Source organism: Pezoporus wallicus, unplaced genomic scaffold, assembly GCF_028554395.1.
Source record: "Pezoporus wallicus isolate ANWC-B61680 ecotype Strahan unplaced genomic scaffold, APGP_CSIRO_Pwel_v1 contig_741, whole genome shotgun sequence".
Taxonomy (NCBI): Eukaryota; Metazoa; Chordata; class Aves; order Psittaciformes; family Psittacidae; genus Pezoporus; species Pezoporus wallicus.
The window spans coordinates 83,594-110,344 of record NW_026635244.1 but is presented as its reverse complement, the minus strand read 5'-3'; the positions used below and the strand labels follow the sequence as shown (position 1 = coordinate 110,344).

The 26,751-nt window shown below is 42.1% G+C and overlaps 2 protein-coding genes across 4 annotated transcripts in view; one reads left to right on the top strand and one right to left on the bottom strand.

The window, feature by feature from the left end:
* The window catches only part of LOC130601376 (granule associated Rac and RHOG effector protein 1-like), a 71,366-nt gene extending 46,795 nt beyond the window's left edge, over positions 1-24,571 (top strand). The window contains exon 12 of the mRNA XM_057413467.1: positions 24,499-24,571. Within this exon, the coding sequence (XP_057269450.1) occupies positions 24,499-24,538 (40 nt within the window). The 3' untranslated portion in view covers positions 24,539-24,571. The remainder of the gene's footprint in view (positions 1-24,498) is intronic.
* Positions 239-26,011, bottom strand: LOC130601413 (protein LSM14 homolog A-like). Of its 3 annotated transcripts, none has more exons than XM_057413506.1 (9): positions 25,939-26,011; positions 11,165-11,328; positions 9,632-9,764; positions 8,783-8,905; positions 7,345-7,521; positions 6,105-6,284; positions 4,281-4,452; positions 2,563-2,791; positions 239-1,588 (listed from the first exon to the last, which is right to left on the bottom strand). In XM_057413506.1, exons 1-9 carry the CDS (start codon positions 25,991-25,993, stop codon positions 1,565-1,567), a joined length of 1,257 nt encoding a protein of 418 aa, XP_057269489.1. In that variant the 5' UTR covers positions 25,994-26,011; the 3' UTR covers positions 239-1,564. The 3 variants fall into 3 exon arrangements, with proteins under 3 accessions (XP_057269489.1, XP_057269472.1, XP_057269480.1); XM_057413489.1 differs by lacking the exon at positions 25,939-26,011 and adding an exon at positions 25,700-25,925; XM_057413497.1 differs by lacking the exon at positions 25,939-26,011 and adding an exon at positions 25,700-25,925 and having other exon boundaries at positions 8,783-8,902.
* Positions 26,012-26,751: the final 740 nt, after the last annotated feature.

The window sequence follows — 26,751 nt, the reverse complement described above, 5'->3', positions numbered from 1 at the left end:
GGATCGCAAAAGCCAGTGCTGTTAACATGCAAAAAACATTACTAAACACTATTATCTAACTTCTACTTGACCTTACTAAGGAAGCCAATTACAAAATACTTCCCTATAGTGGTATACAAAAGTTATAAAATTAAGATTCTATCACCATTTTTAAATATTCCAATTTTCCAACAGTGCAGTTTTCTACATTTTATCACCACTGAGCATTTTGGGGAAAAAAAAAATAAATCAGCAAATTAGTTTTAATCTTTGTATCCCTTTATTCCTGTAGGCTTCATACACATAGACACAAATGACCAGGTTTCTATTCCAGTGCATCAAAACATCATAACTAGTCATTCATAATTGGCAGAGTCCATCTTACATCAGCTGTGACTTCAGTCTTAGAATTATAAACTTAGAGTCATAATGTCTCCAAGCTATGGCCTAGCAGAAAGCAAACAACTTCAAACACTAAGAATTCTTTAAACTGCTTATGTCTACAGGTATTACAACAAAGTTAAGGGCTCACTGTTGACAAATGGAGACATACTTCAGTCCCAGCCACTCCAGAAGAATCACAAACTCATGTGCCTGGTCCATCATTAAAAAAGTTAATATTTATCACTGAGTAAAAGTAACTGCAAATTTGACATATGAAAATTTCTGTTCTCCTTATTTCAAAATATTTCCTTTAATTTGGTCAAATCCTGCAACATGCCAGAAACTACAAAATCAAATCTTTACAAGAGAAGCTGGATACACTCTTCCCTTCATGTGATAGAAGAACATTTTCACATCTTTATTAGAGTCCAAACATAAAAATCAAAACACTGAAGCCTGAAAAGCTGCTAACAAACCAAGCAAAAAGAAGCCACAAAACAAACAAAAAAACCCACCCACAAAAACCAACCAATGGATTCAGTGTTCTTCAGCATATCAACTTTTGCAATAACACAGTAGTAGGTTTGCCAACTTAATGTTTATTCTTTAAAAATTAGTTGCTTTTTATGAAGCTATACAAAGGTTGTGATGGCAATGGGATATAATGGTATTTTACAACTATATAAAAATGTTCCTTTGCCTAAGAAACAGTATTTACTTTGTGTACATATTTGACTGACAAAGCAAGTTTTCTACTGTTCAGCCCCTAGTTGATAAAAGTACAACTACCTCAAAAGGGATATTACAGGATTTCCAAAAAACAACCTTCAGTGGGCCAAAACACTCACAGTATCAACGGCCTTCTGCATACAACTGTCCTTACAACTTGATAATTGCTTCAGATACAGTTTAGTAATAAGAAAAATCCTTTTAAGGATGAAAAAATAAACCCCATCAAAGTACTGCTTTATAAGATAAGAAATTACTCATCCTTTTGTCTCAAATATATTTAATGCTCACTGTTTTCAAAGATGGCCATTTTTCAAAAGTAACTGCACTATACCCCTTTGAAATTAAATAGTTAAATCCCAGTGCTGGTGACAAGTATACAGCAAGTTAACTCCATTCTTTGTGGAGACTGAAGCTAATTCTCTGGATCAAGAAGATCTAGACGTTCACCCAGTTTCAGCTTTTGTGTAGATTATGCAGCAACTTTGTTGTCTTTCTAGAGGGAACAACAGTAGAAGGTTAATCTTAAATTTGGGGAAAAAAAATTAAAAAAATAAATAAAAAAAAAAAAAATCACAAAATAATCTGGACAACAGCATTAGGCCAAGATGCAACTGTGATGGCTCCTTCTCGTCTTCCGCAATGGAAAAGGAGACCTCCCTGTGCAACCAGGTTAGCATCTGGTCTATGCTCCCTCGCCTGGCATATGCTGAAGCAGCTTGTGACTTGGACTAAACCATGTGGCACAAATCCTTGGTCTTTACACCACCTCCCACTTGTCTGGAAGGCTGTGAAATCCTTTCATGCAGAAATTCAGATCTTTGATCTTCCACCCTTCACTTCAATTCATGCTCAGCTACCAAAAATGTCTTTGAATCACAGGACTAATTGTTGCAAACTAACAAAGGAATAACTGAGGGAGAGTCAGAAATCTTCAGCCATGAAAAAAAGGCTCCCCCTTTTTTGTTTTTGTTAAAAATATTTAAATCTTCAGACATAAATTAACTGCTCATGCAGTAAACTACCAGAGAAATTTCTTCTACCCCAGTCAGAGTTGTAAAAATCTACATTTCCTTGCACCAATATGGTTAATTACATTTGCTATCAATTCTGAACAGGGTGCCAGTATTACTGCTGTTGCTTCACAAGCCAATGTTCCAGTTGAACATATGCACTTGATGCCAAGAAAAATGGCTTGCACTGAAATTGTTAAACAATTTTGGCTTTCCAAGCAACTGAGCTCTGCTGACTGAGATCATATGTATGATCCATGAGCTTTTGTATAGAGAAGAATTTACGTTGTTTCCAATATAAACTGTAAAAATTACTTGCAAGATACTATTCAAGAAATTCTAGTTCAATATAAAATTTAAGAGCAGGAGTTTGTTTGTTTTGTTGTTTTTTTTTTTGTTTTACTACCAGTTTCCAAGAACAGTGGATTAGGTCATAGTAACATTAAATGTATTTTACCCTATATTCAAAGTCAGCAAACTCCCTGCCTCCACGACCTCCTCTGAATCCACCACGGAATCCTCGAGGGGCAGTGAAGCCACCTCTTCCACCTCCTCGTCCTCTTCCACCTCGGAAGCCAATCCCCCCTCTGCTTCTGTACCCTCCACGGCCACGATTGGGACGTAGTGGTATCCCAAAAGTCTCTGCATTTAGCCTTCTTTCCTCAACCCAGGTGGGTTGCCGTTCTCTGCCACACAAAAGGAACAAGGATCATTTTAAAACACACTTCAGAAGGAGGACTGCCTGGCTTAGAATCACCAGAAAGCCCATGACATAAAAAATGATACATCAATCCCACTGTAAATCTTCATTATTCCCTTCTGCAAGAATCTAGGTATCTGCTGAAATTAATTTCATTCAATGAAAAGGGATGTTACAGTACCACTATTTATATATTAATCATGCTGTAAGTTTCCCATATAGAAGGACACAATCTGTATCCTCTGCATACATCATCATATAATTAAATTTTAAAAATCTGCCTGCAATTTAAAAGAAGAAACAGAAAATAAGAGTTTGAAGTTACAGATGTTATTTTATCTAAATGTCAGCACAACACCCCCCACCCCATAATTCACAACAGGTCAACAATCCACATCATCTTGTCTAATAATAAGGAAGACAACAGCAAAAGATAATCTTTAATTTTCCTGAAATGCTATCTTCCCATTCAAACACCACAACTGGCCAAGACAGTTGTGTGATCTACTTAGAAACCATTACCAAAGCAGAGTCATAACTGATTTAACTAAAGTGGTAATTTAGTAGCAAAATAAAATACAACACCTATTTCAGCAAATCTGTAAAGAAGATTCTAGAGCATGGGCACTAAGTTCCAGAAGCATGGCTCTAAAACAACATGCCCTGGGTTCAGCAGTAGCAGTCATTTTTCTCCTTCTTAGTAGCTGCTGCAGTGCTGTGTTTTGACTTTCAGCCTGAGAACAGCGCTGATAACACCTATGTTTTCAGTTGTTGCTCAGTAATGTTTACTCTGACCAAGGACTTTCTGAGTCTCATGCTTTGACAGGGAGGAGGGGAAGCCAGGAGGAAGCAGAGACAGGACACCTGACTCAAACTTGCCAAAGAGGTATTCCATACCACAGCACGTCATGCCCAGGATGTAAAACTGGGGGCAGTTACCCAGAAGGGCTAGATCACTGCTCAGTCAGGCTGGGTATCGGTCAACGGGTGGCGAGCGGTTGTATTCTCTTCCCTTGTTATAGCCCTTATCATTATTATTATTATTACTGGTGGCAGCAGCAGTGGTTTGTGTTATACCTTAGTTACTGGACTGTTCTTATCTCAACCCGTGGGAGTTACATTCTTTCGATTCTCTTCCCCATCCCTCCAGGAGCGAGGGGTGTGTGTGTGTGTGTGTGTGTATGTAGAGAGAGCAAGCTTTGTGGCTAGGCTTAAACCATGACAAATATTTTTCTATTTTTTAAATATTTTTTCCTATATTTTAAAATATTTTCCTATTATTGCACTGCACTTGGCTACAAAGAAATTTTGTGCTTGGTATTCCTATTTCAGTTTTTGCCCACTGCATGTGGAAATAGGTTTTACTCACTTTCGAATCAGAGCCGATTGTAACAAGTAGTGCTGACACTACCTTGCAACATAAACATGCATTAAGTAGACTAACAAGCTTCCCCTTACCTATTAATAGGCCATACCTATTGTCATCACAGGAGATGTTATCAAAGAAGGATTTGGTTTTGTCATAGTAGCAGTTGGGGCCAAGTGGATCTTCCTCATCTGCATTCCCTTCACTCTTTTGGTTATTAACACCTGAGTCACCTTTGTCTTCTCCATTTACAGGCTTCTCTGGTTTCTCAAGTTTATCTTCTGGAAAATTCAAGTAAACAGAAGCTTTCCAGACCATCATACTAAACAAAACAGCACTAATTTATTCACAGACAGACAGAAACTATACTGAACGCTCAAAACTACAAAACCCCCTCCAAAATTTAATGGGAAAGTCATAATTTGACACAAATTAGGATTTTTGCTGCTGCTGTCTGGAGGTTTGATACCCTCTATATTTGATGCGGGTTTAATTAAAACAAACCAAACAAGAACAGTCAAACAAAAACCAAACACAACCACAAAAAAAAAAAAAAAAGCAAACAACCAGAAAACACAAAAAACCCCAAACAAAAACCAGCAACAAAACACACACACCTCCCCCAAAACCACCAACAACAAAAAAATACCCTGTGGTAGAATGGATTTGATAGCCATCTATTTTCTATCATCCCAGCTACCTCCTTTCCAGATTTAAAAGCCTCAGTCATTCCTCATAAAAGCCATTAATGTTTTTGCTCATCCCTGTTGCCCTTCTCTTTTGTTTTCTGCCTTTACCATTACCTCATTTGAGACACAGGGCAAGCATTCAAGCTATGCCATAAACTGACTTTATGATATATTTGTTTCCTAATAATGTCTGAAGTTCAGCTTACTGTTTTGACTGGCACTGAAAAGGAAGATGGTGGTTCAGCAGAACTAGCTATTGCAATCTTAAAGTCTCATTCCTAAATGCTTACAAATTTACACCTCATAATGCTATGCATAAAATTCAGATAGCCATCTTAACCTTTCCACAACACGCACACACACAATTACCACTCTGCCTCATAAAATATTTCAATAGCTCTTTATGGTTTGCTTTCCCTTTCCTCTTTATTATTCTGCATAAGAAAAAAATATATAGTACCGACAGCAAACTGTCAACTTTTCAAAATGATCCAGAAAGAAGCAAGCACCAGTGAACAAATCCTAGGGACTCCACTGGTGTTTTTTTTCTATACTGAAATCTGACCATTTATTCCTACCTTTTGTTTACTTTTTTTTAGAAGTCATTTACTGAAACAGGGAATTCCCTATTTTAACCTATAAGAATTTTGTCCAAAAATAGTAACAGCAGTGTAACAAACAGGTGGCTGGTTACAAGAGAATGAAGTAATTAAAACAGAAGCCCACTAGGAAAAATAAAGACAAACATGCTGGTAAGTATGTTTCTCAAACTATTCCTGTTTCTCCTTAGAAAAGGGTAAACGCAAAATAAATGGTAGAAACTTCCTTACATTGAAACTCTTGTGCATCCTCCAGCAAAGTTTTGATCCCAAACTCATGTTTTTGTGACTGCTTTTGGTCTATTAATAATTGAAAACATAAACACAAGTTTTCTTTTATTGCATCTTTTTCAGAACTCAAAAGTAAACACTGCTGGGACTTCTGCTCCAGTAATCTGAATTTTTAACCAACAGACTTGTTAGAACATGATGTATATTTGCTAGTTACAATTCCCTCAAAACCCAAATATTGATGCAAATATTTAATTAAACAGATGATCCCGGTTTACTTTTTTTTTGTTGTTGTTGTTAAGAACTGCATAGAAGACTTAATAGGATATGTCTTTTACAAGTTGTTCTTCAAGATAGGATTAAAACAGCAAGACAGTTTTTCCATGGTCAAATATAAAGCAAAAATTGGTTTACCTTTTAGTTTAAGTTTATTATGAAATTCTCTATCAATTTCCTCCTTGTTGAATTGTGCATTTGCACTTTCGAAGTCAAAGTCCTTCTCAAACTTCATTAGACCATCCCTCCTAATACCAAATCTTCCTCGACCCCCTCTGTGACCTCCACGGCCTCTCCGTGCTGCAAGTCCACCTGGAACTGAAAAGAGGGAAACTGTTTAGTTTTTGTGGATTGGTTTTTCTTTGAGGGTGGTGGGGGTGGTTGTTTTCTTTGGTTTGCTTTTTAAATTCCTGGGGTAACAGGCTGGGACTTCATGCATCCTTTCCTGCACTTCTGTTGTTAAAAGTCCTGCTGAAGCAGCTTGTAATTTGCAAATTCACTTACAGTAATTATGGCAGTAACACACAAAGCATAATGGTACTAAAGTTGGGTACTAAAAGACTTTCTAGAAATCATAAAGCTTTTGAAGAAGAGTTAAAATGTTAGTGGTTTTTCTGTCCAGTATTTTTGTAGAAAAGTTACAGGTTTTATTTCATGCTATTGTGTTTATAAATCCATGAATACTGCTTGGTTGTGCATTTTTATTCAAATTGCTTAATACGGAGCAATCAGAAGAGATTTTTCTCTTTAATGTTGACTTTTTGTGCTTGTAAGATTCTGACTCAATGCAAAGTTACTGTCACCTGCTAGAAACAATTATGTGAAATAATTCTAAATACATGAATTCTTTACTACTGTAATCCGAACTGCAAGTTCTCTAGCTGTTAGAAACAAAGTCCTAACACTTGGCAAACTACACAGTGATGTATGTTAGCAGACTTTTACAAAACTTAATGAAGTCTGGAAACAATGATTTCTATTTCTCAAAACAAGATTTACCAATTTGTCATTTGTTTTCATTTCTGAGTTCACTTTCTGATACTGAAACCTTGTGTGCTTCAGCTAAAGCTGGAAATAAAAATATTATTTGTTTATCCAATTCGGTATTTCTGACCATACTTTTGTATATAGGTATATAGTTCAGATTTAAAAAAAAAAAAAAAAAATCAAACCTATAGAAAGTAAAAATACAAGTTTAACTTGCAAGAAAAAAAAATATTTAGAATATATGCTTGACTTCAGAAAGAAAAATATATAATTCAGGTCTCTGCCTGCCAGTCAACCAGTAATGGACAGCAAGAAAATTCCTACACATTACCCTTAAAAAGAGCACTTCATACGCATATGTTAAAAAATAAGCCAAATTATTCAAAGCTACCTCGTCTGTGCTCCTGATTCTCTAATGATTTTTGGCTAACAGACATCAAAGGCCTGGCTGGTACAGGACTCCTCCTCCCAACTGGCGCTGGAGTAGGCAAGTGGGCTGAAGCTGTTTGTACTGCTTGTTCCATGGTGGGGCTCCTTCTCAAATGATCTATCTGAGGGCTTGAATGACCTGGGACAAAGACAAAACAAAACCAAAACCCAAAGAGTTATTTCTCATCTACAAATTTGAGGACACCAGAACTGCACACAATACTCCAGGTGAGGTCTCACAGGAGCAGAGTAGAGGGGCAGGATCACCTCCTTCAACCTGCTGGTCATGCTCCTTTTGATGCAGCCCAGGATAACGTTGGCTTTCTGGGCTGCAAGCGCACACTGCCAGCCCATGTTCATTTTCTCATCAACCAGCACCCCCAAGTCCTTCTCCACAGGGCTGCCCTGAATCTCTTCTTTGCCCAACCTTAGCTGTGCCTGGGATTGCTCCGACCCAGGTGTAGGACCTTGCACTTGGCATGGTTAAACTTCATGAGGTTGGCATCAGCCCACCTCACAAGCGTGTCAAGGTCCCTCTGGATAGCATTCCTTCCCTCCAGGGTATCAACCGAACCACACAGCTTGGTGTCATCAGCAAACTTGCTGAGGGCGCACTCAATCCCCCTGTCCATGTTAGCGACGAAGATGTTAAACAAGACCGGTCCCAACACCTATCCCTGAGGGACGCCACTCATTACTGGTCTCCAGCCGGACACTGAGCCATTGACCACAACTCTTTGTGTGCGGCCATCCAGCCAGTTCTTTATCCACCGAGTGGTCCATCCATCAAATTGATGTCGCTCCAATTTAGAGACAAGGAAGGTGCTCAACATTTAGTTTCTTTTTTCTTTGCCCCTCAAAAAGCATAAAGAATTTCCTTTCTGTTTCTACTTTCTTTTTCCAGTATTACACAAACTACCCATACATTCTATTACTATTAAGCTGACTTAACTACCATGTCACTTTCTCTACGGACAATCAGGTCTGTTGTTAATATTTATATAAATATACATTAATAAAGAATTTAAAATTGTAGGCTGAAGGACTTCACAATTCAGTCAGCATGAAGTATCTTGACTTTTGTCATGTCAGCAATAAAACCAGATATTGAATTTCCATATGCACTTATTTGGTAACAGTATTCAATGGAACTAAGTCCTACTCTTCAATATAGATGCTTTAAGAAGAAAATCAAATGTGTTGCTAAGTTTCCTATATAGCACACCAAGATGGGAAAACACTTTTAAAGAGGAAGTGCAAAGCCTCTCAGTGCTTTCTGATTTCAATATCAGGTGTTTCATAACAGGCTTTAACTGTTTAGTTAGCATTTCTGGCAACCACCTAAGTCACAGGAACACAATTGGTCAAAAATGATCAAAGAGTTATTAAAAAAGATTTACCTTGAGACATTTGTGGTTTTAGTGATCTTACATCTGTTGTAAATGCAGAACCAACTGCAGTGCTTTGGGACATGCTACTGCTGGCTGAAGAATCTGTTCCAAAAGATGTTAAAGAATCTCCTGCTTTGAAAGAAATAATATAGTTGTAAAACTTGGTTTAGACTTTTTTTCTGGGGTTTTGTTTGCTTTTTCTTTTAATAAGCACTAAATGATTAGCAGTTATTATAGAATATCATATTAGGCAGTTATTATAGAATACACATAAAATCTGCCCTTCCCATACAATTTAAGAATAACGTGATATATGTATTCATAGAAAGTTGGTAAGACTAATATTTTGATACTTTAAAAAAAACAAACAACAAAACCTGCACCACACACACACAAAACACCAAAAAAACCACCAAACAAACAAACAAAAACAACACACAAAAAAAAACACTGCTAACTTTTATGTCACAAGTATTAACATAGCATAATCATGATAGCATCTTGCAGAGTAATAAATAAACAGTATTGGTATATATTTCCATTTAATGTATTTTAAACAGAAATATGACTGTCACATCTTGTTAACTGATATCAAGTTATGGCCAGTTCTACAGCCTTCCTTTCACCTGGCTAACATTTTCAGTACTAGGAGTAATGCTGATGCCACAAGAATTACAGGAATGTAAGTTTCCATGAAAGACACTCTACTTTTGAGCTAAGTTGTGGGACTGATACAGACTGAAGACTTTTGATCTGCCTTTAGGGCAAGACAGATGAAATTGTAACAGTGATTACTGTCTATGCACACACATGAAATTTGACTTATAGTAAAACACCAAATAATAAAAAGCAACATACCAACTCCAACAGCACTGAACTGCTGCCCCACCAGCGGGCTTGGACTAAACTGACTGTAAGCAGGCATTCTCCCAAAAGAACCATAGGATCCCACATTCTGGAATGAAGATGCAGTCGAAGATCCTAATGAAGACTAAAGACAAAACACTTGCAGAAATTCATGTTTACAGAAAAAGTAAGAAATAATTCTGCAGGGCAAGAAATGCAGAAATTAACACTTATTTAAATTTACCCTACCACTGTGGCTAATATGTGTACAAGACCTCAACATTCATAAAGTTGCTTCTTTAAATATCAAGAACGTAGCCACTTTAACACAAGTGAAAATAGAACAAAAAAAAAATTTGAATTACACACATTACTCTGTATGAAAACTTGTAACAGACAACAGTTAGCAGAAAGCATTTTCACAAGCATTACACAGTTTAGAAAGTACTTTTACCTTTCCAAGATCACAAACTTGTGAAAACAGTACCATAAAATTCTGCAATTTTTTCCCTAAAACCTCAGATACTAACACTTTTGTCAGACACGTATAAGCTTTTGTCAGCAAATTTGGAAAATGCCTTATCTTTTTCCTTGAAGTTTCAAATATCACATGAATAACAAAAGACCCAAGCATACTGGAGAAAGTCAGGGTTATTACTGTTATTGGGGTTAGCAGTAATGCTATTTCACAGCTCTTAACCCCCACTGACAGAAGAAGTTGCATCACATTTAGCAAAAGTCCTCGGAGGACTGCAAGGGTACTCTGTAAGGAAGTACCAAGAATTTTATCTTATGGAATAGTTGAACATTAGAAATGTAAGCACTTAAACAGAATTACCAAGTTGCATTTAAACCAAAAACTTCCATCTTGCTCTCGGGTGATTTTTAAGAGACCCCACAAACAATCAATAAGCCAACAAATTTCAGTAATCAAAAATAACTAGCCCTGTCAGTCCATTTACTACAAAATAACAGATTAACCTTGAAGGCTTCAAGTTGCAAGTCGCTTTTTGAAGGCTTCAAGTTGCAAGTCGCTTTCTCTTCAAGCAACCAAGTATTCCTTTTTCAGGTAACTGCCCTTTAGTATGAAGCCTTTTTAAAAACACATAGCAAGATGAAACACTTTTTAGAGTCACAATCACCAAAAACAGACAAACAAAAAAAATCACTAATGATTTGGAGAGGTCTCAGCTTTTATTCCATTTGACTTATACCAAGCCTGATCTTTCCACCAAATCTCACACACATGTCCTCCTAAGCCCAGTATCTTTTAGAAAAGGCATCAGGGTCTACCAAAAGTCATTAGCTGTTTTAGAAAAACTGACAGCTTTGGTATCCAGTGCTTTGTGCTATAATTAGATTTCAATCTTAATTTTCATAGTTAAAAGAAATGATTCAAAAGAACAAAGTCTTTCCACAGTTCTTTACATTGAGTCGTGAACTTCACCGCAACAAACATTTTATTTTTTAAACACTCAGCTAGAGAGCACTTAAAGCTACCAAGTTATAACAGCAAAAAACATCTAAAAATATGCTTTTACTTACCTGAACAATAGCAGGGTCCTGTGGCAAAGAACACTGGGGCTTTGGTGGCTCACAGACAGTCAGATCTTTAATGTCACTGCCACGGAATATAATATACTCAAAGACTTCATCACGAGGTGGTATAGGTCTATCAGTTGGTCTATCCTCTGTACCAAAGGAGCGAACTGCAAAATTGGGAAGGCAGAAAAAAAAAATAAAAAAAATCCTACATTCAACAAAAAAGGCTTCAAATATACTTCAGAGACCAACAGCTTTAAATGAAAAATAAAATTTTGTGCAACCATAAAAAAAACAACAAAAAACCCCACCACAAAAAACAAAAGAAAAAAAAAAAACAACAAACCAAACGCAAATAGGCAGCATATCCTCTGTTATTATCAACTGCTCAGACATAAACAAGTCATTTCATCTTAGAAATGCCAGTTGAAAAAAATCATGCAGAAAGACACCTATTTCTCACCGAGACATCACTTACACTATCACTCACATTGATTATTTTGACTGTTTTGTAGTAAGGGGAAGCAACAAAGCAGATTTTGTGCAAACACTTTCTGGAGATTATAGCAATATGAACACCAACAAAGTCTGGACACCAACAAAGTCTGGTCCATAATTCCTGTGAATCAAGGACTACATGAGTTTCATAGAATCAATTAGGTTGGAAAAGACCTTTAAGATCATCAAGTCCAACCATTACCCTAGGACTGCCAAGACCACCACTAAACCTTATCACTGAGGGCCTTATCTACACCCTTTCTGAACACCTCCAGGTACAGTGACTCTACTACTTCCCTGGGCAGCCTGTTCCAATGCCTGATCACCCTCTCTGTGAAAAAATTATTCCTAATATCCAATCTAAACCTCCCCTGGCACAGCTTGAGGCCGTTATCTCTTATCCTATCACTAATTACTTGGGACAAGAGATGGACCCTCACCTCACTACAACCTCATTTAAGGTAGTTGTAGAGAACAATAAGGTACACCCTGGGCCTTCTCCAGATTCAACACCACCACTTACCTCAACCTTTCCTCATCAAACTTGTGCTTTAGACCCTTCACCAGCTTTGTTGCCCTTCTCTGGACCCACTCCAGCACCTCAATGTCTCTCTTTTAGTGAGGGGCCCGGAACTGAACACAGGATTCAAGGTGCAGCCTCATCAGTGCAGTACAGGGGGATGATTGCTGATACAGGCTAGGATGCTGCTAACCTTCTTGGCTGCCTGGACACAACCTAGCTCACGCTCAGCTTCATCAATCAGCACCCCCAAGTTCTTTTCCACGATCAGCTTTCTAGCCACTCTTCCCCAAGCCTGTGCTGTTGCATGAGGTTCTTGTGGCCCAAGTTCAAGACCTGGCACTTTGCCTTAGAATCATAGAATAGTTAGGGTTGGAAAGGACCTTAAGATCATCATGTTCAGGCTGAGAGAAAGCAGGACTTCTTGCAGGCCCAAAACTGTGCAGGGGCCTCAAGTGCACATTGTAGCTCATGCAGGAAAGAAGGAGGTCATTAACTCAGGAAGCTGGGAACTAGTAAAAACAACAAAACAAAAAAAAAAAAAAAGAAAAAAGAGGAGGAAGAGAACAATTAAAAGCAAGGGGCTTCCTCCTAAATCTGATGTCCCCACCCAGAAATGCTTTGCAGTTCTGCAGGGGGCTAACAAGGAAACACACCTCACCACATGAACAACCAGCTGATGCACCAGTAAAGAGGATCACTACTGGTGCCACCAAGAAAAAGCAGCAGGTCATAATAATAGGGAACTCTACTTTGAAAGGGACAGAGGCACCCATCTGTCACCCTGACCCACTCTCAAGGGACGTGTGTTGCCTATCAGGGGCTCAGATCAGGGATGTTGCTGAGAGGCTGCCTGGTCTAGTGAGTCTCAATGAGTATTACCCACTTCTAGTCACCCACATGGGTGCTAATGATATAAATAGCAGCAGCCCAGAAAACATTCTGAAGGACTACAGAGCCCTGGGAGAGGTGGTTAGGGGCTCTGGAGTTCAGATAGTCTTCTCATCAATTCTCCAGTATAAAAGGGAGGACCTTAAAAAGGCTAGGCGGATGTGGCAGGTTAATAAATGGTTAGAAGACTGGTACCATAGTCAAGGGTTTGGATATTTAGAACATGGGACTCAATTTGAGAGACCAGGTCCACTGGTGGTTGGGAGAGCTAATCTGACAATGAAGGGGAAGGGCTGCCTTGGTAGTATGCTTTAAACTCGACATGCTGGGGGAGGTGAGTATCATTCCATCTTAACACACACAGTCAGTTGCTAGCACCTATAATAAATGCTCAGAGCAATGTAGTATGAAGGGCAAACAAGAGAAATTAGAGATATGTGCACATCTATGGGGATATGGTATCATCAGTATTACAGAAACATGGTGGGACAGCTCCTATGACTGGAGAGTTGGAATGGAAGGTTATAGGCTCTTTAGAAAAGACAGGACCTGCAGGCAGGGAGGGGGAATTGCCCTTTATGTCAGGGATAGGCTGGAGAGCATGGAACTGGGCATGACCTGATGTGGTATGGAATACGTCTTTGGTTAGTTTGGGTCAGGTGTCCTGTCTCTGCTTCGCCTGACTTCCCCTCCTCCCTGGCAGAGCATGAGACTCAAAAAGTCCTTGGTCAGAGTAAACATTACTCAGCAACAACTAAACGCAGCTGTGTTATCAGCCTTGTTCCCAGGCTGAAAGTCAAACGGACAGAACTGGACCAACTACTAAAAAGGAGAAAAACAACTGCTATGGCAGAACCCAAGACAGTATCCACCCCTTATTCCATACCATTCATGCCAGGCTCAGAGTCCACATTTTTCAATATACCATCAATCTTGTCTCACATATATATACACACACAAATGCATCCACACAAACACAAAGAGAGAGATCATTCCTTAGTGCAAGGAACAGTCCCTATAAAGCTGCTGAGCTCATCCGGTCCAAGACGTCAGGCTCCATCTCATGTGATGGTCTTTCAGAGCAGGAGAGACAGTGTGCAGTGTTGGAGTGTTGTCTGCTGATGACATCGTGGAAGTCGTCTGGTTTCCACAAAGTTCATTCTTCATTGGGATGATGGCCAGAGGGAAGTCAGGGCCAGTCGCTGGTGACCTGAAGACAACTAGTTGAGGGGCTATAAAAGTGCTACATAGCAGACAATAGCATACAATTGAGTTCATTGGCTGTTTCCCCCTTAAATCACCTTGAGGTAGACATTGGACTTCCCCAGCTTCTGGCATTACCCACCAAGTATATCCAGGTCCCTAATGAAGTTAATACCACAAGTGAGTTTGCCTTTCCCTGAAGCAGGAATAACCCAGACTGTCTTCCCGAGCAAATTCCTTATGTGCACCACAGGAATTTTATCCCCTTCTACAATATATAAAAGTTCTGACTGGGCTGGGCCATCCCTGTTGGCAGATCCTCTGGTGTTGACCAACCAGGTGGCCTTCAGTAAATGTGTATCCCAATATTTTAAAGTCCCACCACCCATGGCTCTCAGTGTAGTTTTTAAATAGCCCATTGTACAGTTCAATTTTCCCAGAAGCTGGTGCATGGTAGGGGATGTGATAGATCCAATCAATGCCATGCTCTTTGGCCCAAGTGTCTAGAATGTTGCTCCAGGAATGAGTCCCATTATCTAACTCTATTCTCCCTGGGGTGCCGTGTCGCCACAAAAAAATCTGTTTCCCAAGGCCCAGGACAGTGTTCTGGGCAGTGGAGTGGGGCACAGCATATGTTTCCAGCCATCCGGTAGTTGGTTCTAACATGGTAACCACATGGTACTTGCCTTGGCAGGTTGGTGGGAGTGTGATATAATCAATCTGGAGGCCTCCCCATATTTGTACTTCTGCCATCGTCCTCCATACCAAAGAGGCTTTAACCGCTTGGCTTGCTTAATTGTAGCAATTGCAGTTTATAACGTGGTGGGGCCTCTTCAGCATGCATCACCTCCTCCTCTGGTGACATTCCAAAATCTTTGCCCTCTGGGCAGTCCATGATGACTTCCAGAACTCCTGGATGAGTGAGATTTCCTATTTGAGCTTTTTGTGTAATTAGTGCAGCCCACTTACTCCATGTAGCATCGGTTGCATTATGTGTAGAAGAGACCCTGCCTTTGAACATCCAAGCCCAGCATGGGCAACCTGCCAGAGGCTCCAGGAAGGACCATTCTCCCCAGATGCAGTGTAGAGTATATTTTTCACATCTGGCCCAGGGGCTACTGCATGCACTATCTCTCATTTAATTTGTTCAAAGGCTTGTTGCTGCTCAGGGCCCCATTTGAAATCATTCTTCTTCCAGGTCACATGATAGAAAGGGCTTACAGTCGAACTGTAATTCAGGATGTGCATTCTCCAGAACCCCACAACACCCAAGAAAGCTTGTGTTTCTTATTAGTTGGTGGAAACATTGCTGTTATCTTGTTGATCACACCTGTGGGGATCTAGCAACATGCATCTTGCCATTTTATTCCCAAAAATTGAATGGTCCTTGTACAGAAACCTTTCTTTCACAACTGCCAAGAGCCACCACCAAAGACTGAATGATTGTTTCTCTTTTGCAATTTCGTTTATTTCCTCCTTCCCTAGCAAGTGATCCCAGCTGATTGGCTTCCCATCCTTCTAGTTCATGACCATAGGCCTCATTACCCCAGTATCAAAGCAACCAGGTTATGATGTGCTCCCATGGTCGACGGGGAAAACCTACTTGCATAATCTGCAGCTCAGTTGAGGTCTGGGATTGAGAACTCGCCTCTTCTTCCTCTGATTAATGTAACAATAACTCCTGACCAAATGCTGTTCCTGGTAATAATTGTTTCTTTATATTGCTTCTTCATCCTTTTGTCTTTTACTTGCATTTCCCTTTACATACAGGGGCAACCAATATTTGCACAAACCGATCCTGTGGTTTAGCTGAAGTGATTACCACTGCGGCTGGAGTGCCTGCAGTACCTGTTGTTGCGGTTAGGGTAGTTGCTGTACTTGTCACTGGTGTTGGTGTAGCTGCTGTGCTTGGAGCTGGAACAGCAGCATTGACTGTTGCGTTTCTGGTTTGAGTAGTGGCAGTACTTGTCACTGGGGTTGGTGTAGCTGCTGTACTTGGCAGAGGGGTTGGCGTAGCTGCTGTATTTGGCACTGCAGGTGGTACAGCTGCTGTATTTGGAGTTAGAGTAGCTACTTTGCCTGTTGCTTTGCCATCAGATCCCAAGACATTTTTTTCCCTTTGAAGGTGATGGATAGTGTAGAACAAGACTCTGTAAGTATAGACCAAGGCCCAGCACACTGCCATGACTTCTCCCTCTCCAGTATGACCGGGATGACAAAAAAATTCATTTACATGCTTTACTAAAATTTCCAGATTTTGCACTTGTTCGGTGGTGAAGTTCCAAAACACTGGAGGGGCTCACTGGCCTAGGTACTTACCCATACTAGCTCACACAACCTGCCACTCATGATTGTCCAGCCTCAGGGAACATCTCTTGGTCCTCCTATATCATCATTTAACCCTAGACAAGACCCAAAGGAGACCCTGCTTAACTTTGGAGGTCAGACTGGGAACACAAGCCAGATCAGTTTCATAATCAATGAGTCTATTGAATTATAAGTCATTACCATAAAGTACAGTGAAACAAGAACATTAGCCCAGGCCCCCCAGCTGATAAACACTAAAACAGCAAATACTGGCTGTTAGTAAGGTACAACATGCTGAAACTCCAAGGTAAAGAGCAACAACTTTGAGAGCCAATAAATCAGCACTGTGATGAGTGACTCTCTCCTTCAGCAGGACTCCATACAGCTGTCTTCCATCTCCAACGCTTTCCCACAATATGGCAGGACCCATCAGTAAACAAGGCATACTGCTTTTCACTTTCTGACAGTTTATTATATGGTAAGGCCTCTTTAGCCCGCATTAACTCCTCCTCTGGTGACGTTCCAAAATCTTTGCCCTCTGGCCAGTCCATGATGACTACTAGAATTCCTGGACGACTGGGATTTCCTATTTGAGCTCATTGTGTAATTAGTGCAGCCCACTTTCTCCATGTAGCATCGGTTGCATGATGTGTAGAGGAAACCCTGCCTTTGAGCATCCAGCCCAGCATGGGCAACCGGCCTACCAGGAGGAGCTGTGCTTCAGCACCAATCACTTCAGAAGCAGCTGCCTCATAGGCTGCCAGTATCTCTTTCTCAGTTGGGGTATAGCTGGCATCAGATCCTTTGTATCCTTGACTCCAAAAGCCAAGGGGTCAATCTCAATTTAAAAGCGGCTTAAACTCGCTACTAGCATTCAGTCAGCTGATCGGAGCTAGCCTAGCTAGAGCCACAGCCGGCACGCTTCAGCGACCGCGAGGATCAACGGAGATTAAGAAAAATCAGAGGGAATAGCGCAGAGACATCGCAATTCCCGACATCTCCCGATCCCCAAAGCCCCAGCAGCCCTTGCGAGAGAGCGGCTGATGTGGCGAGGGGCGTTCCCACAGTGACAGTGACCACTCCCCTGCCCCTTGCCTTGAAAGAGCCTTTGAGAGGGAAGGGACCGGTCGCTGCCTACCAGGCGCAGGGAGGAACAAGCAGGTCGTGTTGCTGACCCTGTTGATGGTGTCCGACTGCGGACCAATATGGTCGCCTCCAGAAAGAGAGTTTGCAGTAAGAAGACTGCAGCAACACAGAGAGAGACCCCGTCCCAAACCGTGGCTGTTCAGGTCTCTGAATGCAGGGAGTGCCAGAGCCTGCTGCTGCCGGGGGAGGGAGGACAGCATTCCACCTGTGTGAGGTGTGAGCAGGTAGAAGATCTACTTAGCCTGGTGGCAAGACTTAAGGAGGAGGTTGAGACGCTGAGAACCATCAGGGAATATGAAAGGGAGATCTGTTGGTGGAGTAACTCCCTGGCTTGCCAGTCGGAATGGTTCCAGGGAGATACCCCCTAAAAGGCGAAGGACCCCCTGCCCTCTCAGACAGAGGGGGATGGCCCGAGACAGCCCCTGCCCTGTAGCTGTTGCGCAGAGGTAGGGGACCAAAAAGATGACGAGGGTTGGAAGCAAGTTCCAGTTGGGCCTCGTGGGACCCCCCCCCTTCCTGCCCTGCTTCCCCAGGTGTCCCTCTGTAATAGGTTCGAGGCCCTGGATCTTGAAGGAGAGGTAGGTGAGAATGTGGGGCAAGGCCAGCCTACAAGGCCACATAGGAAAAGGCAGTCGACTTTGCACCTCAAGACTGCCTCTGATAAGAAAGAAAGAAGGGTCACTGTAGTAGGCTATTCCCTTCTGAGAGGAACAGAGGGCCTGATATGCAGAGTTGACCCTCATCATAGGGAAGTGTGTAGTCTGCCTGGAGCCCGGCTCAGGGATATCACCAGGGAGCTCCCCAACCTGGTGCACCCAACAGACTACTACCCGCTGCTGGTCTTCCAGACAGGTGGGGGGGAAGCTGCTTCCCACAGTCTGAGGGGGATGAAGAAAGACTACAGGGCTTTGGGGCGGATGGTGAAAGAGTCTGGGGCTCAAGGGATCTTCTCCTCACTCCTTCCATCTTCCACTGATGATGTGGGATGGAATGGGAAAATTCAGTCCATAAACGATTGGCTTTGAGACTGGTGCTGCAGGCATGGATTTGGATTCTTTGATAACAGCTGGTTTTATAGGGCACCAGTCTGGACAATGGCATGTGGGAAACGTTTATCTCACAGAGGCAAAAGGATGCTGGGGCACAAATTAGCAGGGCTCATTTGGAGAGCTTTAAACTAGATTCGAAGGGGGATGGGGTTGTAGCTGGGCTTGCCCCAGTGGGGCAGCACTCCAGAATTGATGAAGACTGGGAGGCCTCCTATAATCCTAGGGTGAAATCGGTGTGCTCAGCTCGCTCCCTGAAATGCTTTTTCTGAGCTCAAGATCAGAGCAACCCGACACGTAGGAAATCAAGGAAGAGGGCCAGGAGACCTGCGTGGCTAAATAGGGAATTGCTGGGTATGCTCAAGTGGAAGAGGAGAGTTTACAGGTCATGGAAGGAGGGGCTGGCCACTTAGGAGGAATATAAGGCTGCTGCTAGAGGATGTAGGAAGGCAGGTAGGATGACTAAGGCCTCCTTAGAATTAAACCTGGCGAGAAGGGTCAAGGACAGCAGAAAGAGCTTTTTCAAATACATGGCAGATAAAACTAACACCAGAGGCAATGTAGGCCCACTGATGAACGGGATGGGTGCCCTGGTGACAGAAAATACAGAGATGGCAGAGTTACTGTATGCCTTTTTTTTTTCTCTGCCTACCCTCTGCAGGCAGTCCTGAAGAGCCCTGTACCCCTGAGACCTTAGATGAAGTCAGGTCAACGGAGCGGTTTGCCTTAGTCAATGAGGAATGGGTTAGAGATCAGTTGAGCAATCTGGACATCCATAAATCCATGGGTCCAGATGGGATGCACCCGCGGGTGCTGAGGGAACTGGCAGAAGTCATTGCTAGACCACTCTCCATCATCTTTACCAATTCTTGGGAAATGGGAGAGGTGCCTGAGGACTGGAGGAAAGCAAATGTCACTCCAGTCTTCAAAAAGGGCAAGAAGAAGGAGGACCCAGGTAACTATAGACCGGTCTGCCTCACCTCCATCCCTGGGAAAGTGATGGAACACCTTATCCTTGGTGCCATCTTAAGGCATATCAAGTCTAAGAGGGTTATGAGGGGCAGTCAACATGGCTTCACCAAGGGGAAATCATGCTTGACTAATCTCTTAGCCTTTTATGAGGAAATAACACGGTGGATGGATGATGGCAGAGTGCTGGATGTGGTCTACCTTGACTTCAGCAAAGCATGACACAGTCTCCCACAGCATCCTCACAGATAAATTGAGGAAGTGTGGTCTGGATGATCAGGTAGTGAGGTGGACTGTGAACTGGCTGAAGGAGAGAAGCCAGAGAGTTGTAGTCTATGGGGCGGAGTCTAGTTGGAGGCCTGTAACTAGTGGAGTGCCTCAAGGGTCAGTACTGGGACCAGTATTATTTAATATATTCATCAATGATTTAGATGAGAAAACTGATTGTACTATCAGCAAGTTTGCTGATGACACTAAGCTGGGAGGAGTGGCTGACATGCCAGAAGGCTGTGCTGCCATCCAGCAAGACCTGGACAGGCTGGAGAGTTGGGCAGGGAATAACTTGATGAAATATAACAAGGGAAAGTGTAGAGTCCTGCATCTGGGCAGGAACAACCCCAGGTTCCAGTATAGGTTGGGAAACGACCTGTTAGAGAACAGTGTAGGGGAGAGGGACCTGGGGGTCCTAGTGGATGACAGGATGACCATGAGCCAACACTGTGCCCTTGTGGCCAAGAAGCCAATGGCATCCTGGGGTGTATTAGAAGGGGGGTGGTTAGTAGGTCGAGAGAGGTCCTCCTTCCCCTCTACTCTGCCCTGGTGAGACCGCATCTGGAATATTGTGTCCAGTTCTGGGCCCTTCAGTTCAAGAAGGACAGGGACCTGCTGGAGGGAGTCCAGCAAAGGGCAACGAAGATGATTAAGGGAGTGGAGCATCTCCCTTATGAGGAAAGACTGAGGGAGCTTGGTCTCTATAGTTTGGAGGAGACTGAGGGGTGACCTTATTAGTGTCTATAAATATATAAAGGGGGAGTGTCACGAGGATGGAGCCAGGCTCTACTCAGTGGCAAACAATGATAGGACAAGGGGTAATGGGTACAAACTGGAACACAAGAGGTTCCACTTAAACTTGAGAAGAAACTTCTTCTCAGTGAGGGTGACAGAACACTGGAACAGGCTGCCCAGGGAGGTTGTGGAGCCTCCTTCTCTGGAGACATTCCTGTGTAACATTATCTAGGTGTTCCTGCTCCAGCAGGGGGATTGGACTAGATGATCTTTTGAGGTCCCTTCCAATCTCTAGCATATTGTGATAATGTGATATATAGTATAACAGTGAAGAGAGGAAATTAAAATAAGCATGTGAAAGATATAGTCTTGTAACACTTACCAGAACTATGATAAACACATTTAATCTTACCTTGTCAATTTAAGTGTGGTGGGTTTTTGTTGGTTGGTTTGTTGTTTTTTGTTTTGTTTTTTTTTGTTTGTTTTTGTTTTTTTTTTCCTGTGTGTGCATTTTCTTTGTGTGCTTTGAGGGTGGGGTTGGTTTGTTTGGGGGATTGGTTGGTTGGTTTTAAATGAGCTAAACTGGCTTAGGGACTTACAAACAAAACACATGTTAAAAGCCAACTCATTAACTTACTTTTTTGTCAGTTTAGATACACACAATTAAGTGCCTACCTAGACAGAAACTAACACCTATGAGCCTAACAGGATTCACATACGTGACATTATGCCTAAGTAGAATCGTAGAATCAGCTAGGTTGGAAAAAGACCTTTAAGGTCATCAAGTCCAGCCCCAGGACAGCCAAGACCACCACTAAACCATATTATCTAGGGCCTCATCTACACAGTTTGTGAACACTTCCAGGTACAGTGACACCACCACTGCCCTGGGCAGCCTGTTCCAATACCTGATCACTTTCTGTGAAGAAATTTTTCCTAATATCCAATCTAAACCTGTTAACCATCCCTTCTTCCCAAGGTGATAAATTTAATCCTTCCCCTTCCTGCTCCCACCCCTGAACTATAAGAAACACTTCAAGTCTCTACAAGAATTTAGCTTTCTTTGCCTACATTTCCAAGCCCTTTAGCCAATTAATTTTGCATAAAAGTCTAAAAGAAAGGGAAGTTTTCTCTCATGTGTCCTTTAAACTATGGAAAACACTATCATGGATGGTTAAAAATGCCAGAAATTTAACTACTAAAGTTACTGAAAGTGATTTCGTTAATATCTATTATTAATGACAATGGTTCCAAATGTAAGTCTCAATGGTGATAAGTGAAAACTGATGCATTATACCAAAGAGACAGGAAATAATTTTGTTTCTTATACCCACATGCCTACAGATTCCCTGCTGGTGTCAGAGAACAAAGCCTTTTCTGACCCAATACACCAATAAAATATAAAAACCTCAAATACTTGTGTAACTTGCTTAACATTTGTAATCTGATAGAGATAGGAGTTCTCCCTGTTATTTAAGTAACACACTTTAACACTTTGTGAAAGACTGTGCTGCTTTCCCTTATCAGACTCCAGCTTAGGACAAAAATGCTGTTATTTAAACAGTTGCTGTCTTCCTCTAATTTGCAAGAGAGGCCATAACTTCTGCTAGTAAAAGGATCACAGCTTCATAAATAAAATGCTGATTAGAGAACTATAGGAGATTGCCCCTCAGTAGGCAAAGACTACAATCAGTACCCTGTTAGCAACCAAAAAAATATTTTTGTCTAAAACCCCTGAAGATTTAAGCTAAATGAAGCAATTCCATATGTACAACTTTGAGATTAAACTCAGACTTCAGTTTAGCCCACACAAGTCCTATTGTTAGGCAAATCTGTAGTTATTCAAGAACAGATTCTACCTCTACTTTTGAACTTTACGTCAAAAAATTTAAGTTAGGAAATAAATAATGATAAAACACCCTGCACTCAAGCCAGCTACCTAGCAGAGCAAATGAAAAAGCCGAGTCATCTTTTGGGGCTTTTTCTTGTCTCTTTCTGGCAGTTTGACATTTGTGGTAAAAATCCATGGTAAACAGTTCTGGTATGACTTCTGGACTCACCACAGGAAGAGATAACTTATCTCATCAATATATTCACAGCTACAGACAGTTCAAAAGGAAGATCTGTTTTTTTCACATAAGGACCTGACCATAATGAACCACACTTGCCATCTTACATATAAGCTATCATACTACACTCATGTGATCTAAACCTTCATTTATTCAGAACCTTCAATACCCTAGTGTTGAGCATTTTGTTCATGAGCACAGTGAACTGTTTTACAGTCTGATCTGGTCGTTATCAGCTTCCAGATTAATCTCAATATTTTTGGTTCCAGGTGACCCAGAAATACTGGTTCATTCTCTTCTGGATCATGACACTATATTACAAAACTTTCTTCAGCTAACTCAGCCAAGTTTTATTAAAGCAGATTTAATGGTTAAGACTTACATTTCTGATGAGAGCTATAGGAAGAGAGATGATCAGATTTGGAACTGCAGTTTGATCTATCTTACATATGTACACTTCAGTAGATATGCCATAATATGACTTAACCACTCTTGAGAAGTCATGCAAAATCAGCTTGGTCAGCAGAAAAACTGTCCAATTTAAGGCAAGGCTATTGCAAGTTCCTTGAGGATGAGATTCTTCTAAGTGCTTTTGTAAAAACCTTCACAATCACAGGATTCAACTGGAATTTCTAACAGTGCTCTGTTTTTTTTCTCATATAAATACTAGCTGTGGTTTTTAAACAGATAATACCAGCAAGATAATTTAACCAAAAGGCAACTTTAGAAGTAAGAAACATATCACAAAAGCTAAATGTCCCACAAATTAACTATGCAAGCCTAGGACCAAGCCAACTATAAGGTGTTTCAGAGCATTTTGAATGTAAGAATTTACAGACCAAAGCAATTGATTTCTTAAATAATACTTGTTGGTAGGGAGAAGGGGAAAAAGAGAGCCTTACAGTGACAAGGCACACAAACAAGAACTACCACAAAGGCCAAAGCAAGATGAAAGCTAACAAACTGCCTGACAGTATCAACTCCACAGCCCAACTATTATAAACACCTATTATGTAAAATACATTATCATTATGGTGAACTGCTAAATTTATCATACCAAACAGGAACTGAGGTTCAGAATACTCTCAGTCCCAAATATTTAGTATACACAATGAGCAATTTTCCCCTTTTCCTAATGGCTAGATAAACTCTCTGCTTACATATATGCATTTAGATTACTTAGAGAGACTTTACAGAGTCAAGTGTAAAGTAAAATACCATTGAGTTATGCAAAATCTATTATTAAAGTTATTAAAAGTTCTGACTTAATTTTTTACTTCAATATTACACAATCACTGCCATGGCTAATACACTTGCACTGAGTGCACATTATCATGCACAAGAAACAGCAAAGTTCTTCAATGCCCTGTTTCAAAGATCCTCTTCTCTTTTCTTACTTGCCAGTCTGAATCTCTTTTCTGTAGACATATCTTCCTAACAAAGATACTCTTTTCTTACTTGCCAGTCTGAATCTCTTTTCTGTAGACATATCTTCCTAACTTTCTTATACATACTGTCCTGGGTCCAACTGTAGCAGTTATTTTCCTCCTTCCTAGTAACTGGTGCAGTGCTGAGTTTTTTACTTCAGTCTGGTAACAGTGCTGATAGCACACCGATGTTTTTAGTTGTTGCCAAGTAATGTTTACTCCGATCAAGGACTTTTTCAATCTCATGCTCTGCCAGGAAGGAAGGGAAGCTGAGAGGAAGCAGACAGGACAACTGACCCAAACTAGCCAAAGGGGTATTCCATACCACAACACGTCATGCCCAGTACATAAACTAGGGGGAGCCACCCAGAAGGCCCAGATCGCTGCTCGGGTAGGGCTGAGTATCGGTTGGCAGGTGGTGAGCAATTTTATTGGGCATCACTTGTGTTTGTTTCTTTTCCTTTTCCCCTTTTACTTTTATATTCTCTCCCCTTGTTGTTTCCCTTATTATTATTATTGGTGGTAGTAGCAGTACTTTTGTATTACACCTTAGTTACTGAGCTGTTCTTACCTCAACCTATGGGAGTTAGATTATTTCTCCTCCCCATCCCTCCAGGAGTGGAGGGAGGAAGAGGGGGGGAGTGAGCGAGCAGCTTACACACACATATTCTCTGGACAATACATTCTCATGCCAGCATCTGTACCCAACTTCGATTTATACAATGCCATACAGCTACCTCCGAAATTAAGAGCTCACAATCAGCCTTCTTTGTTGATACCCTAGCACTTACAGGAACCCCTTTAGACCCCAGTTATCTCCTAGCCCAGGATACATGAGTTCAGTCATATGCGGCCCCGTATCCTGCAGGTCTAAAACTCTTACGATACAAATGACTCGTATTTCCAGCTTCCCCCTCCTACTCCCGCTTACACACTAACTCTGGACCACTTCCACCGCGAAGGGCATCATTCTTACTCTACGCAAACATCCTATGAGCAGCCCCTAACTAGGTAATGCTCTTGGCTCCCTTTCGCGACTGTACCACGGCGGCCACTCTAAGCCTTTTATACCACACACGCACCCCACCCCCAAAACCAGGGGAGCAGCCCGCGCCGCAGGAGTATGGGCCTCCGCAGCACTGTCTCGCCACCACTCCTAACCCTTCACTCACTTCCACCTCTGCCGGGAAGCGTGGCAGGTCGCCTCAACCCCACGGCAGACACTCCTTCGGGGAAAGATGGCGGGAAGACGCGCCTCCGGCTGAAAGTACGTGGGCTCTTACCAAAGATCTGCCAAGACTCGCAGCTATTGGTAGGCCCTCGCAACCTACAGGACCCCCATGAGCACAACACCACGGACTACTTCACCGCAATTTCAAGTTCTTGCTCGATCTCCGACGGGCCCCCAGCGGTCCCACTTCCCTCCCTGAGACATTGCTGGTCCGCCAGGTCCTTACCCTTAGCCAACGCCACAGTGGAGTTTTCGGTGTCGATAGTGTACAAGATCCCTTCGTAGCGGATCTCAGCCTTAGAAATAAGGCTTATTTTGCTCCCGATGTAGGGCGCCCCCCCGCTCATGGTACTGGCTTCTCGGTTAGGAACAGGATCTCTTCCTTTTGAAACCCAGCACAAACAACTAAGCAAGCCCGCCTCAGAATCGTAGTAGGCGTTCTACTCCTCCCGCTTAGAATCCAACCTTCCTTCCGCCGAACTCCCAGCGACGACTTTCTCTGCGCAGACTCCTTCAACATACCTCGCAACGAAAGTACCCTAAAATCCCAACATGGCAACCACTCTCATGTTCTTTCAAAGCCACCCCCTCCACTCCAGCCGTGAAATGGATGCCGGGAGCGGAAATGATCTCGCGAGAGCAGCCGGCCGGGGCGGGGCCACGCCACGCCACGCCACGCCACGCCACGCCGCGCCACGGCACGGCACTGAGGGGAAGGCGTGGTCATTTGGGCTTCACAGTCGTGAGTTTCTGGCGTGTTTTCTTTCTGCGTTTAGGGTATGATTTTCATGGTGATTGGGTTTGGCTGTGCTTTATCGTGTTTTATATGCCTGGTTGGTGACTGGTGTATTGGACTAGGGCCGTGTCCCTGCGGCTCTTTCTCCCCGGGCCGGTGTGTCAGGTATTATAGCTCGCACCTTGGAAACCTCACCCTGGTCCGTAATCTGTGAGCACCCGGGGATGTGGAAGTAGGTTGGGAGACTTGGCTTTTTTTTTTCTTCTTTTTTCACAGAGGCCTAAGCCGCCTATCTAAGGCCCAGTTAGAATTAAACTTAGCTAGAGGTATTAAAGATAACAGGAAGGGATTCTACAAGTACATAGCAAATAAAAAACAGACTAGGGAGAATGTAGGCACCCTCAGGAAGCTCTCAGGAGAACTGGCTACACAGGATTTGGAGAAGGCTGAGGTTCTGAATGAATTCTTTGCCTTGGTCTTCAATGGCAAAGGCTCTGACCAAACTACCCAAGTCCTGGAAGGCAGACGCAGGGACTGTGAGA